This window comes from Bombina bombina, chromosome 2 (genome assembly GCF_027579735.1).
Source record: "Bombina bombina isolate aBomBom1 chromosome 2, aBomBom1.pri, whole genome shotgun sequence".
Taxonomy (NCBI): domain Eukaryota; kingdom Metazoa; phylum Chordata; class Amphibia; order Anura; family Bombinatoridae; genus Bombina; species Bombina bombina.
This window is the reverse complement of record NC_069500.1, coordinates 561,667,237-561,682,176: the sequence shown is the minus strand read 5'-3', so window position 1 is coordinate 561,682,176 and position 14,940 is coordinate 561,667,237. Positions and strand designations below refer to the sequence as shown.

Genomic DNA, 14,940 nt, shown 5'->3' with positions numbered 1-14,940 from the left:
TGGTTTAATGTTATTCACACATGAACTACTACAAATACATAAGTAAATATATTTTTTTTTTACATTTGGAGTGGCATTTTTAAAAGGATAATAAGCTGTAAAAGTTAAAAAAAAACATTTTTATCAATTTATTAGCAAGTAAAATGTATCATTTAGAGCACATTAAAGGGAGTGGATTTTTACAGTACACTGCCCCTTTAAGATTAACTTAAATTGCGAGTTATGGACACGAGGAAAGTGATTTACTGATCAAATGTAAAAAAAAATCAAATCCTATTTTTTTTTATTCGCTAACAGTAAAAGTAGTGATTCAATTTACAGTTTTTGAACAGCTGCTGATAGTTTTGTGCTGTAGATTTTCTTTTTCGATTTATCAAAAGATCAAGCATAGAAATGTATATTCTATATTCAGAAATAACAAATTTCAACAACCGAGAAAGTTCTGACCTAGAAGATCTGATTTTATTAAATGGCAAAATGATTGTCTATTCAACACTGTGACATTTCGATGTGCAATTCCAATATCTTTAAAGCTCTGTTATTCATTTGATGGCGTTGTTAGGAAAAGATTGCACGAACGAGCATATACAAATTAAATTGCATTACAGGACACAAATGACAAGGCAAAAAGTTAGAATTTGTTAGATTAAATCTCAGCGTTATCTATCATCTGTAATTGCACGTCTAAAATAGATAACATGATAAAGAGATTGCATCTTTCACAAAGTTATCTGAACAAATGTAATTTGCTTGAGAATATGCGATAATGTTCTCCTCACTGCAGGCTTGTGTGTTTTTTGTTATTTATTAATATTTAGAACAAGATTCTTATTCTACAAAGTTTAAGATTATTTGATCTTGTCTACAAATTGTCTGATCTTCATAATAAAACAACACACTGTTATTCTTTATAATATAGTTACTAATAAGTGTCTTTGCATTAGATAGCATTGGATCATATACTTTCTGCATTGAGTATGGAGATTAACATTGTACTTTATTTCAGGATGGCAAAACAGCAGAAGATCTTGCCAGGTCCGAACAGCAAGAAACTGTGGTCAGTTTGCTTTCAAGGCTTCGAAAGGTAAGAGGAATGTACCATTAACAAAATCATGCAGGGGATATATACACTATGTCAAATGGATACTGGTTCTTAGGATGGTTACAAGGGTGTCTCATTAAAGGTGTAGAAAGGCTTTATTTTTATAAACAGATACTCGTAAAGCTGATTTGTATGTAATAAAGTGATACAGTGTTCAAACATTCCCAATACAGCAATATAACTTAATTGCCTGATATTCCCTGATAAATATAAATATTTTTAAATGCAGAAAAGTGTGGTTGTTTCTCACAGAAGTTATCATTTGGTTCACCCTTCTGTGGTTGATTGCTATTGGCAGTTTGTATCTCTAATGCACAGGTCATCACCTCTGCTACTAGTTTACTTTCTGCATCACATATATCATCCACTCGCGCACATTGCAGGACCCTATTTTATAATCTTGCTCTGTTTTTTGCCCAGTAACTTGGTTGTTCCATTTGCTGAAGCATTTAACATTGCCCTAGTTTTGTCTTCTCAGTTTTGACCCTTGATTGTTCCCTGACAATAATTATAGCTGCCTGTGCTGATGTTTTGGCCTGTTTAACTATTAACTGGGATTTTGTACTGTAAAAACGTCTCCCCTTTAATATGTTCCCAATAATAGGTTTTACCTGCTGGACTGTATTAAAATGCTTAATAATTAGCTTATTTACTTTTTATCATTTGAGATAGCTGCTTTTGCCTTTTAAAGCCTCTTCCTATACTGAAAATGTAAATACTGTAGTATTGACTCTAGAAAAGCTATGTAAACTAGAGGCAGTAGCAGAAATCAACTTCCCAGTGTGTGGCTGGATATAGAGATCAAGATATCCTGTAGGTGGCTTTTGATTGATCTTTAGTGTCATCTTGTTTTTTTTGTCAACAGATGATGTAAATTGTACCATCTGAGAGTTTTATCTTGCAATGAAGCCAACAAAGCATATAGCTCAGATTCAAACTTCTGTGGTACTCTAACCAAAATAATCAGATTATACCACGGAGAAATATGTTTGCATATATACCAAATGTATAGTCTTCTATTCAAGCCTTTTAACTTACAGCTGTGTATTTGGTAAAGATAACTGAATGTCAGAACTTTGACATTCTGAAAAGAAGAATTAATGTTCCCCTTGACATTCATTCTGCTTTTGGATTGTTTCTATTAGACAAATGTTATGTGAACATTGATTGCAACATTCAAATCATGAAAAATTGAATGTTACATTTGAATTCTGGTTCCATTGAAGTGTGAGAATCAACTTGTCGATGCTAATGTTTGAGTTGTTCATTTGACACTCAGATGTTATGTTTTGATAAGATTAAAAAAAAAATGTGCTTTGAATGTGTGTGAATTTCAGCTTAAAATCTTATATTTGTAATATTCCTCTTCAAGCAGCAAACTAATAAGAGACAACAATTGTGCAACTTTCTTTGTGTGCCCTTCTAGGTCTGTACAGACAGACACATTGTGATCTCTGTCAGATATAGACAACATTGCAGGTTAAAACAACCGTTAAAAGAGCAAAGTATATATTTGTTTTAATTAGTAGTGTTTCTAAATGCGTTTAACAGCCCTTCCATTATAGTCCACATAGGTTATGCTTCTTTCTGGCAGAGACTATACAAAAAAAATGTAATATACTTATTTATTTCACCCATTGCTATGTTGTTTAATTATAAATATTGTTGATCTTACAAGTCTGAGAATTTGGAGTGTACACTGTAGACTTAAAACATCTAACCCTGAGATATATAATATATATCTGTCCCATATTGTTCTCAGCAAGAAGTAAAACAGTGGAAGTTTTGCTAACAAAAGTACAGTGCAGTCTACTCCAATAATAATAAGTACACATTGGCTCCTACAAATGGTGGGTGTTTCTCTTGTAAGGTGTATCCAGTCCACGGATCATCCATTACTTGTGGGATATTCTCATTCCCAACAGGAAGTTGCAAGAGGACACCCACAGCAGAGCTGTTATATAGCTCCTCCCCTAACTGCCATATCCAGTCATTCTCTTGCAACTCTCAACACGCATGGAGGTAGTAAGAGAGAGTGGTGAAATATAGTTAGTTTTTTATCTTCAATCAAAAGTTTGTTATTTTAAATGGTACCGGAGTTGTACTATTTTATCCCAGGCAGTAAATAGAAGAAGAATCTGCCTGAGTTTTCTATGATCTTAGCAGGTTGTAACTAAGATCCATTGCTGTTCTCACATATGTCTGAGGAGAGAGGTAACTTCAGCGGCAGAATGGCGTGCAGGTTACTCTGCTATGAGGTATGTGCAGTTACAATTTTTTCTAGAAATGGAAAATGCTAGAAAATGCTGCTGATACCGGATTAATGTAAGTTAAGCCTGAATACAGTGATTTAATAGCGACTGGTATCGCGCTTACTCTCAGGGGTAATACCCTTATAAAATTGCAATATAAAACGTTTGCTGGCATGTTTAATCATTTTTATATATGCTTTGGTGATAAAACTTTATTGGGGCCTAGTTTTTTTCCACATGGCTGGCTTAAATTTTGCCTTGAAACAGTTTCCTGAGGCTTTCCACTGTTGTAGTATGAGTGGGAGGGGCCTATTTTAGCGCTTTTTTGCGCAGTTAAAATTACAGACTGAGACATTCAGCTTCCCTCAGAAGTTCCCTGAATGCTATAGGATATCTCTAAAGGGCCCAAAAGCTTTCCAAAGTCGTTTATTGGGGAAGGTAGGGCCACAGCAGAGCTGTGGCAGTTTGTTGTGACTGTTAAAAAACGTCTATCGTTTTTTTTGATCCGTTTTTTTTAACTAAGGGGTTAATCATCCATTTGCAAGTGGGTGCAATGCTCTGTTAGCTTATTACATACACTGTACAAATTTTGTTTGATTTACTGCCTTTTTTCACTGTTTTTCAAATTTTGACAAAATTTGTTTCTCTTAAAGGCACAGTACCGTTTGTTATATTTGCTTGTTAACTTGATTTAAAGTGTTTTCCAAGCTTGCTAGTCTCATTGCTAGTCTGTACAAACATGTCTGACATAGAGGAAACTCCTTGTTCATTATGTTTAAAAGCCATGGTGGAACCCCCTCTTAGAATGTGTACTGATTTCACTTTAAGCAATAAGGATCATATTTTGTCTTTAAAAAATTTATCACCAGAGGAATCTGACGAGGGGGAAGTTATGCCGACTAACTCTCCCCACGTATCAGATCCTTTGACTCCCGCTCAAGAGACTCACGCTCAAATGGCGCCAAGTACATCTAGGGCGCCCATAGCGATTACTTTACAAGACATGGCGGCAGTCATGGATAATACACTGTCAGCGGTATTAGCCAGACTACCTGAATTTAGAGGTAAGCGAGATAGCTCTGGGGTTAGACGAAATGCAGAGCATACTGACGCTTTAAGAACCATGTCTGATACTGCCTCACAGAAGCTGAGGAAGGAGAGCTTCAGTCTGTGGGTGATGTTTCTGACTCAGGAAAGATGCCTGATTTCTACATTTAAATTTAAGCTTGAGAACTCCGCGTGTTGCTCAGGGAGGTTTTAGCTGCTCTGAATGACTGTGATACAATTGCAGTGCCAGAGAAATTGTGTAGACTGGATAAATACTATGCAGTGCCGGTGTGTACTGATGTTTTTCCAATACCTAAAAGGTTTACAGAAATTATTAATAAGGCATGGGATAGACCAGGTGTGCCCTATTCGCGCCTGGTTTGAAGGAGATTATTGCTGATATCACTGGAGGAAAAGGTCATGCCCTTCCTCAGGACAGGTCCAAATCAAGGGCCAAACAGTCTAATTTTCGTGCCTTTCGAAACTTCAAGGCAGGTGCGACATCAACTTCCTCTAATGCAAAACAAGAGGGAACTTTTGCTCAGTCCAAGACGGTCTGGAGACCAAACCAGACCTGGAACAAAGGTAAGCAGGCCAAAAAGCCTGCTGCTGCCTCTAAGACAGCATGAAGGAACGGCCCCCTATCCGGTAACGGATCTAGTAGGGGGCAGACTTTCACTCTTCGCCCAGGCGGGGGCAAGAGATGTCCAGGATCCCTGGGCGTTGGAAATTATATCCCAAGGATATCTTCTGGACTTCAAAGCTTCCCCCCCAAAAGGGAGATTTCACCTTTCACAATTATCTGCAAACCAGATAAAGAGAGAGGCATTCTTACACTGTGTACGAGACCTCCTAGTTATGGGAGTGATCCATCCAGTTCCAAAGGAGGAATAGGGACAGGGTTTTTACTCAAATCTGTTTGTGGTTCCCAAAAAAGAGGGAACCTTCAGACCAATTTTGGATCTAAAGATCTTAAACAAATTCCTCAGAGTTCCATCATTCAAGATGGAAACTATTCGTACCATCCTACCTATGATCCAGGAGGGTCAATATGACTACAGTGGATTTAAAGGATGCTTATCTTCACATTCCGATACACAAAGATAATCATCGGTTTCTCAGGTTTGCCTTTCTAGACAGGCATTACCAGTTTGTAGCTCTTCCCTTTAGATTAGCTACAGCCCCAAGAATCTTTACAAAGGTTCTAGGGTCGCTTCTGGCGGTCCTAAGGCCGCGGGGCATAGCAGTGGCCCCTTATTTAGACGACATCCTGATGCAGGCGTCAAACTTCCAAATTGCCAAGTCTCATACGGACGTAGTACTGGCATTTCTGAGATCGCATGGGTGGAAAGTGAACGAGGAAAAGAGTTCTCTATCCCCACTCACAAGAGTTTCCTTCCTAGGGACTCTGATAGATTCTGTAGAAATGAAAATTTACCTGACGGAGTCCAGGTTATCAAAGCTTCTAAATTCCTGCCGTGCGCCCTTCGGTGACTCAGTGCATGGAAGTAATCGGCTTAATGGTAGCGGCAATGGACATAGTGCCGTTTGCACGCCTACATCTCAGACCGTTGCAACTATGCATGCTCAGTCAGTGGAACGGGGATTACACAGATTTGTCCCCTCTACTAAATCTGGATCAAGAGACCAGGGATTCTCTTCTCTGGTGGCTATCTCGGGTCCATCTGTCCAAAGGTATGACCTTTTGCAGGCCAGATTGGACAATTGTAACAACAGATGCCAGCCTTCTAGGTTGGGGTGCAGTCTGGAACTCCCTGAAGGCTCAGGGATCATGGACTCAGGAGGAGACACTCCTTCCAATAAATATTCTGGAACTGAGAGCGATATTCAATGCTCTTCAGGCTTGGCCTCAGTTAGCAACTCTGAGGTACATCAGATTTCAGTCGGACAACATCACGACTGTGGCTTTCATCAACCATCAAGGGGGACCAAGGAGTTCCCTAGCGATGTTAGAAGTCTCAAAGATAATTTGCTGGGCAGAGACTCACTCTTGCCACCTATCAGCTATCCATATCCCAGGTGTAGAGAACTGGGAGGCGGATTTTCTAAGTCGTCAGACTTTTCATCCGGGAGAGTGGGAACTCCATCCGGAGGTGTTTGCACAATTGATTCATCGTTGGGGCAAACCAGAACTGGATCTCATGGCATCTCGCCAGAACGGCAAGCTTCCTTGTTACGGATCCAGGTCCAGGGATCCCAAGGCGACGCTGATAGATGCTCTAGCAGCGCCCTGGTCTTTCAACCTGGCTTATGTGTTTCCACTGTTTCCTCTGCTCCCTCGACTGATTGCCAAGGTCAAACAGGAGAGAGCATCAGTGATTTTGATAGCGCCTGCGTGGCCACGCAGGACCTGGTATACAGATCTGGTGGACATGTCATCCTTTCCACCATGGACTCTGCCTCTGAGACAGGACCTTCTACGTCAGGGTCCTTTCAACCATCCAAATCTAATTTTTCTGAGACTGACTGCCTGGAGATTGAACGCTTGATTTTATCAAAGCGTGGCTTCTCTGAGTCAGTCATTGATACCTTAATACAGGCACGAAAGCCTGTCACCAGGAAACTTTACCATAAGATATGGCGTAAATATCTTTATTGGTGTGAATCCAAGGGTTACTCATGGAGTAAGGTCAGGATTCCCAGGATATTATCTTTTCTCCAAGATGGTTTGGAAAAAGGATTGTCAGCTAGTTCCTTAAAAGGACAGATTTCTGCTCTGTCTATTCTTTTGCACAAGCGTCTGGCAGATGTTCCAGACGTTCAGGCATTTTGTCAGGCTTTGGTTAGAATCAAGCCTGTGTTTAAACCTGTTGCTCCCCCATGGAGCTTAAATTTGGTTCTTAAGGTTCTTCAAGGAGTTCCGTTTGTACCTCTTCATTCCATAGATATCAAACTTTTATCTTGGAAAGTTCTTTTTTTGGTAGCTATTTCCTCGGCTCGTAGAGTCTCCGAGTTATATGCTTTACAATGTGATTCTCCTTATCTGATCTTCCATACGGATAAGGTAGTCCTGCGTACCAAAACTGGGTTTTTACCTAAGGTGGTATCTAACAAGAATATCAATCAAGAGATCCATCCTTGTGTCCTAATCCTTCTTCAAAGAAGGAACGTCTATTACACAATCTGGACGTGGTTCGTGCTTTAAAGTTTTACTTACAAGCTACTAAAGATTTTGTCAAACATCTGCTGTTTGTTTGTTGTCTACTCTGGACAGCGGAGAGGTCAAAAGGCTTCGGCAACCTCTCTTTCTTTTTGGCTAAAAAGCATAATCCGCTTAACCTATGAGACTGCTGGCCAGCAGCCTCCTGAAAGGATTACAGCTCATTCTACTAGAGCTGTGGCTTCCACTTGGGCCTTTAAAAATGAGGCTTCTGTTGAACAGATTTGCAAGGTGGCGACTAGGTCTTCGCTTCATACTTTTTCAAAATTCTACAAATTTGATACTTTTGCTTCTTCGGAGGCTATTTTTGGGAGAAAGGTTTTACAGGCAGTGGTACCTTCTGTTTAAGTACCTCCCTTGTCCCTCCCTTCATCCGTGTACTTTAGCTCTGGTATTGGTAGCCCACAAGTAATGGATGATCCGTGGACTGGATACACCTTACAAGAGAAAACACAATTTATGCTTACCTGATAAATTTATTTCTCTTGTGGTGTATCCAGTCCACGGCCGCCCTGTCATTTTAAGGCAGGTAATTTTTTCATTTAAACTACAGTCACCACTGCACCCTATGGTTTCTCCTTTCTCTGCGTGTTTTCGGTCGAATGACTGGATATGGCAGTTAGGGGAGGAGCTATATAACAGCTCTGCTGTGGGTGTCCTCTTGCAACTTCCTGTTGGGAATGAGAATATCCCACAAGTAATGGATGATCCGTGGACTGGATACACCACAAGAGAAATAAATTTATCAGGTAAGCATAAATTGAGTTTTTTCTTCATTCAAAAACAATCACAGACAAGGTGGTAATCTGCTCTGAAAATGTTCACTCTTGACTGTACCTGTTAAATGGTCCTGGGAGAACACTGATAATAAATGTAACTTTATTACGCTTTTGCCTTTGTCTAGTATTTGAACCAAGTTACTGAAGAGACTAATAATAGTATTGTGTTTTGTTTTTTATTATTGATTTTTGCCTAATTGTATTTTTCGATTTTTAATCTGTTAGTCTGGGTTTTTCCTGAGGATTTCCCATATTATAATGTTACAGTGGTGGCAGCAGATATAGTTTAGTGTGGGTGGCATAAATGAGGAGTTTCTGCATTTTTCTGGATCTAGTAAGAGAGTTTGTTAAGCCTTGCCTGGAGTGGTTAGACTGTGACAAACTGGTTAAGGTGGAAAAGCTTGGTTAACCCTTTCTGTAACAAACTGACTGTTGCAGGGTTTATTAAACAGTGTACACCACACATACCGTGAGCTGTAATTAAGAGCATGGAGGTTTAGTCTTTTGAAGTTTTAATAGTTTAAGAAATAAATCCTAAAGGTCGGAGACTTCAATCTTCTCATCTAACTAAACAAAAAGGATGTTTCAGCATTTGGTTACTACATGGATACTCTTTAGTAACTATGGGATTAAACCCTGCAAAAGCAGTTAAACACATGGTTAAAGCAACTTTAAACTACAAATTTAATTCACTATAAATATTTTGTGAAAAAAGCAAACATATGAGCCGGCCCATTTTTGGTTCAGTACCTGAGTAGCAATTGCTGATTGGTGGCTAAATGTAGCCACCAATCAGCAAGCACTACCCAAGTGCTGAACCAAAAATGAGCCGGCTCTTAAAGGGACATTAAACACTAAATATATGCTAGATAGAATGGTGCATTCAAAGAAAAGATTAGTCTGAGAATAACATGTAGATGTATTTTTTAAAGTTGCATTAGTTGTTAAAATATTGACAAAATAAGTGTAAAGTTTTAGTGTCTATAAAACAACGGGAGCTGCCATGTTGTAACTTAGGCTAGCTTCTCTGCTGTGGCCAATTAGAGACAGTTATAAATAGGTCACTAGAGTGTGCAGCCAATGTTCTGCACTTCCATTTCTAACAGGAACTAAAATACTCACAATTTTAGAATAGAATTACAGCAAAAGGGGACAAAGTAAATAATGAATGTATATTGCAGAGTTTTTATATACAGTATATATACAGTTTATCATTTTATATTAATGTCCCTTGAAGCTTTACATTCCTGTTTTTTCAAATAAAGATATTAAGAGATGCTCAATTTTAAAAGAAACAATAATATATAGTGTATAAGGATATGGGTGGTCTGTGAGAGTCCTCCTCAATTCCAGTAATTGAAGTGATTCAAGTGGTAGTCCTTGCTTACCTTCCAACAATTATGCTACCCCTCTATCGAAAACCAGGGTTAGTTACCGTTTTTCTTTTTCTTCAGGTCCCTGTCAGAAGTCGGCTATTCTGTCACACCTGAGAAGCTGTTCCTGCCCTGCAGCTGGATCCACAGGTAAGTGCTATTGCCTTCTAGAGTTGGAAGGAGCCAGCACTTTGGAGGGTTAATCCTCTGTGGACAATTTAATGGTACAAATTTCTCCTTTAATTATGGGGATATAATTTATGGAGCTCTGCAGAGCACTGAAATGCTTTAGGAGCTCAAGGGGTTAATAGTTGTATCCCCTGTGTATGAGGCTGGCTTGAGGTTTTATTTGGGCTTATGGATTTATTGCCCTAATTAGTGTTCTGTGTGTTTGATTATTAGAGGGACATATTTATTTATGTGTTTTCTATGAGCATTTTCACTGTGTGAGGAACCGTTATCAGTTGCACATTTTAGTTAGGGACTTTGCGCGCTTTCTAGTGTGGTGCAGCAGTTGTTTTTTTCCCTATTGCAATCATGTGATCGCTCTCCACTCTTCCATTTCAGCTTCTCTTCACTGCCGACTGGGAGAGCGGAGTTTCTCTTCATTTGCTTAATCATCTGTGAGAGTTGGAGAGATCACTTCTCTAGTTTACTAGTGTGTTCCTGGTCACAGGGGTGATAAGTTTCCTCAGTGGATCTGAGATATAGCGGTGCCTTATTTTTTTCTTAGGACTATAATTCCAAATAAAGATTTGTCTATTTCCGGAGGGTATAATAATAATAATAATAATAATAATAATAATGGAGCTTTTTCCTATTCCAGGCCGCATGTCAGACATTATAACTCAGGAATGGGAAAAGCCAGGAATTCCTTTTTACCCGTCTCCTGTTTTTTTTATTGTTGCAGACTCTGTGCGTGACCTGTGGCACATGGTGTCTGAGGTAGAGGGCGATATATACACTCTAACTAAGAGAACCACTATTCCTCTTGAGAATGGCTCCTCTTTTAAGGACCCTATGGATAAGAAACTGGAAGCTTACTAAAGAAATATGTTTCTTCATCAGGGTTTGCAATGTCAACCAGTTGCCAGTATTGAGACAGTTGCTGGCACAGCTTCTTATTGGTGTGACTCCTTGTCTGACCTGATTTCAGAGGGGACTACCATAGAAGAGATCCTGGATAGGATCAAAACTCTTAAGCTGGCTAATACCTTTATATGTGATGCCAGCATGCAAGTTGTTAGACTGGAAGCCAAAATTGCTAACTTTGTGGTTTTAGCTTGCAGAGCTCTGTGGCTAAATACTTGGTCTGCTGGTGTGACATCCAAGTCCAAACTTCTGTCTTTACCTTTTAAGGGCAAGACTTTTTTTGGTACAGGTTTGCTGAGATAATTTCCGAAGTTACTGGTGAAAAGGGATCTTTCTTACCTCAGGACAAGAAGGGTAGACCTAAGGGTCGCCAGAATTCAAATTTTCGTTCCTTTCACAACTTCAAAGGACAAAAGCCTTCCACCTCTTCTTCCAAGCCAGAGCAATCCAGGACTTCATGGAGGTCCAGTCAACCTTGAAATAAGGGTAAACAATCCAAGAAACCTTCTTCTGAGTCTCAGACAGCATGAAGGGGCTGCCCCCGATCCAATCTTGGATCAAGTAGGGGCCAGGCTTTCCTTCTTTCAGCAGGCTTGGATCCGTGATGTCCCAGATCCTTGGGCTGTGGAAGTAGTATCCCAGGGATACAGGATAGGGTTCAAGTCTTGTCCCCCCAGGGGAAGATTTATCCTTTCAAGGTTATCTGCAAACCAGGCGAAGATAGAAGCCTTCTTAAACTGTGTAAAGGACCTATCTTCTCTGGGAGTGATTGTCCTAGTGCTTGTGGCGGAACAGGGTCAAGGATTTTATTCAAACCTTTTTTGTGGTTCCCAAGAAAGAGGGAACTTTCCGACCCATATTGGACCTTGAGTGTCAACAAATTTCTAAAGGTTCTGTCCTTCAAAATGGAGACTATACGTTCCATTCTACCCTTCTTTCAGGAGGGTCAGTTTATGACAACCATAGACCTGAAGCACACATATCTTCATGTTCCTATTCACAGAGAATTTTCCTTCCTGCGGTTTGCCTTTCAAAACCAACACTTCCAATTGATGCCCTTCCCTTTGGCCTTGCCACGGCTCCTTGGATCTTTACAAAGGTCCTAGGGGCCCTTTTGGCGGTGGTCAGATCTCAGGGGATATTGGTGGTGCCATACCTGGACGACATCTTGGTTAATGCTCCATCTTTTCATTTAGCAAAATCCCATACAGACATGCTGTTGTCTATTCTTTGCTCTCACGGGTGGAAAGTAAATCTGGAAAAGAGTTCCCTGGTGCCAGACACCAGGGTATGCTTTTTGGGAACGACCATAGACTCTGTCCATAAAATCCAAACTTTGTTCTTCTTGTCTTTCACTTCAGTCCTCTATCCGTCCATCAGTGGCTCAGTGTATGGAGGTTATCGGTCTAATGGTTGCTTCCATGGACATTATTCCTTTTGCTCTTTTCCATCTAAGACCTCTACAGTTATGCATGCTCAGACAATGGAATGGAAACCACTCAGACCTCTCTGAGGATAGTTCTAGACTCCCTAGCGAGAGATTCTATATCCTGGAGGATAACTCAGGACCATCTGTCTCAGGGAACATGCTTCTTGAGACCATCCTGGTTGATTGTGACCACAGATGCCAGCGTGTCGGGATGGAGAGCAGTTTGGGGTTCTTTAAAGGTGCAGGGTCTTTGATGATGGCATCTCGTCTAAATGCCAAGCTCCCAAGGTACGGGTCAAGATCAAGAGATCCGCAAGCAGCTCTGATAGACGCTCTGACAGTTCCTTGGGATTTCGGTCTGGTGTACCCATTTCCTCCGTTTGCCCTTCTTCCTCGGGTGATAGTTCATATCAAACCGGAGAGGGCTTTGGTGATTTTAATCACCCCTGCCTGGCCTCGCAGGATCTGGTTCGTGGATCTGGTGAAGATGTCATCTCTTCCCCCTTGGAGGTTACCTTTTAGGAAGGACCTTTTACTTCAGTGTCCCTTCCTCTGCCCAAATCTAGATTCTCTGAAGTTGACTGCTTGCAGATTGAACATTTAGTCCTGTCTATGCGTGGTTTTTCTGAGAAGGTAATTGATACCATGCTTCAGGCTCGTAAGCCAGTTACTTCTTGAGACCATCCTGGTTGATTGTGACCACAGATGTCATCCTGTCGGGCTGGAGAGCAGTTTGGGGTTCTTTAAAGGCTCAGGGTCTTTGGACTCGAGGAGTCTTCTCTCCCAATAAATATCCTAGAGTTGAGAGCAATCTTCAATGCCCTAACAACTTAGCCTTAATTATGTTTGGTCTGGTTTATCAGATTCCAGTCGGACAACATCACCTCGGTGGTGTATATCAACCACCAGGGGGAACTCAGTTCCTTAGCCATGAAGGAGGTTACTCACATTCTCCAGTGGGGGGAGTCACACGGTTGTCTCCTCTCGGCCATCCACATCCCAGGGGTGGACAACTGGGAGACGGATTATCTGAGCTGGCAGACCTTTCATCACGGGGAGTGGGCTCTCCATCCGGAAGTATTCACAATGATAACCCTCAGGTGGGGTGTTCTGGAGTTGGACCTGATGACATCTTGTCTAAATGCCAAGCTTCCAAGGTACGGGTCAAGATCAAGAGATCCGCAAGCAGCTCTGATAGACAGTCTGGCAGTTCCTTGGGATTTTGGTCTGGTGTACCAGTTTCCTCCATGTGCCCTTCTTCCTCGGGTGATAGTTCATATCAAACCGGAGAGGGCTTTGGTGATTCTAATCAACCCTACCTGGCCTTGCAGGATCTGGTTCGAGGATCTGGTGAAGATGTCATCTTTTCCCCCTTGGAGGTTAACTTTTAGGAAGGACCTTTTACTTCAGGGTCCCTTCCTCTGCCCAAATCTAGATTTTCTGAAGCTGACTGCTTGCAGATTGAACACTTAGTCTTGGCTATGCGTGGTTTTTCTGAGAAGGTAATTGATACCATGCCGCCAACTTTCTAGCATTCGCCCGCACCAATACGCTCGCCTAACATCCCTGCCGCGGACCTGAATACGTTAGCCAAAATTATTAAGAAAGCTGTCAAAAAGCCGCGCACCAAGTACGGTGCAATGAGCAGCAGACTGTTGTTAACTAACAGTCATCGATCTCGTTGCTCATTGGCTTATTCGCAGCTTTCTTGCTACCCTGTCACTAAGCACCCACACTAAACTATACTATTTTACCCCTAAACTGCTGCTCCCGGAGCCCCCCGCACCTAAATAAAGTTATTAACCCCTAAACCGCCGCTCCCGGACCCCGCCGCAACTAAATAAAATGTTTAACCCCTAAACCGCCGCTAACGGACCCTGCCGCCACCTACATTAAATTTATTAACCCCTAATCTGACCCCGCTACACAGCTGCCACCTACGTTAAATTTATTAACCCCTAATCTCCCGCCCCCAACGTCGCCGCCACTATATTAAATTTATTAACCCCTAAACCTAAGCCTAACCCTAACACCCACTATTTTAAATATAATTTAAAATAATCTAAATAAATTATTCCTATTTAAAACTAAATACTTACCTATAAAATAAAACCCTAAGATAGCTAGAATATAACTAATAGTTACATTGTAGCTATTTTAGGGTTTATTTTTATTTTACAGGCAAGTTTGTATTTATTTTAACTAGGTACAATAGTTATTAAATAGTTATTAACTATTTAATAGCTACCTAGCTAAAATAAATACAAATATACCTGTAAAATAAAACCTAACCTAAGTTACAATTACACCTAACACTACATTAAAATTAAATAAATTAAACTACAATTAACTACAATTAATTAAAATAAAATAAAATTAACTAAAGTACAAAAAAAACAAACACTAAATTACAGAAAATAAAAAAAATAATTACAAGAATTTTAAACTAATTACACCTAATCTAAACCCCCTAATAAAATCAAAAAGCCCACCAAAATAATAAAAATCCCTACCCTATACTAAATTACAAATAGCCCTTAAAAGGGCTTTTTGCGGGGCATTGCCCCAAAGTAATCAGCTCTATTACCTGTAAAACAAAATACAATACCCCCCCAACATTAAAACCCTCCACCCACACACCCAACCCTACTCTAAAACCCACCCAATCCCCCCTTAATAAAACCT

The 14,940-nt window shown here is 40.4% G+C and overlaps 1 protein-coding gene across 1 annotated transcript in view; it reads left to right on the top strand.

The window, feature by feature from the left end:
- Positions 1-14,940, top strand: part of DAPK1 (death associated protein kinase 1) — a 492,700-nt gene that overhangs the window by 358,513 nt on the left and 119,247 nt on the right. The window contains 1 exon segment of the mRNA XM_053702428.1: positions 1,007-1,084. Coding sequence (XP_053558403.1) covers positions 1,007-1,084 — 78 coding nt within the window.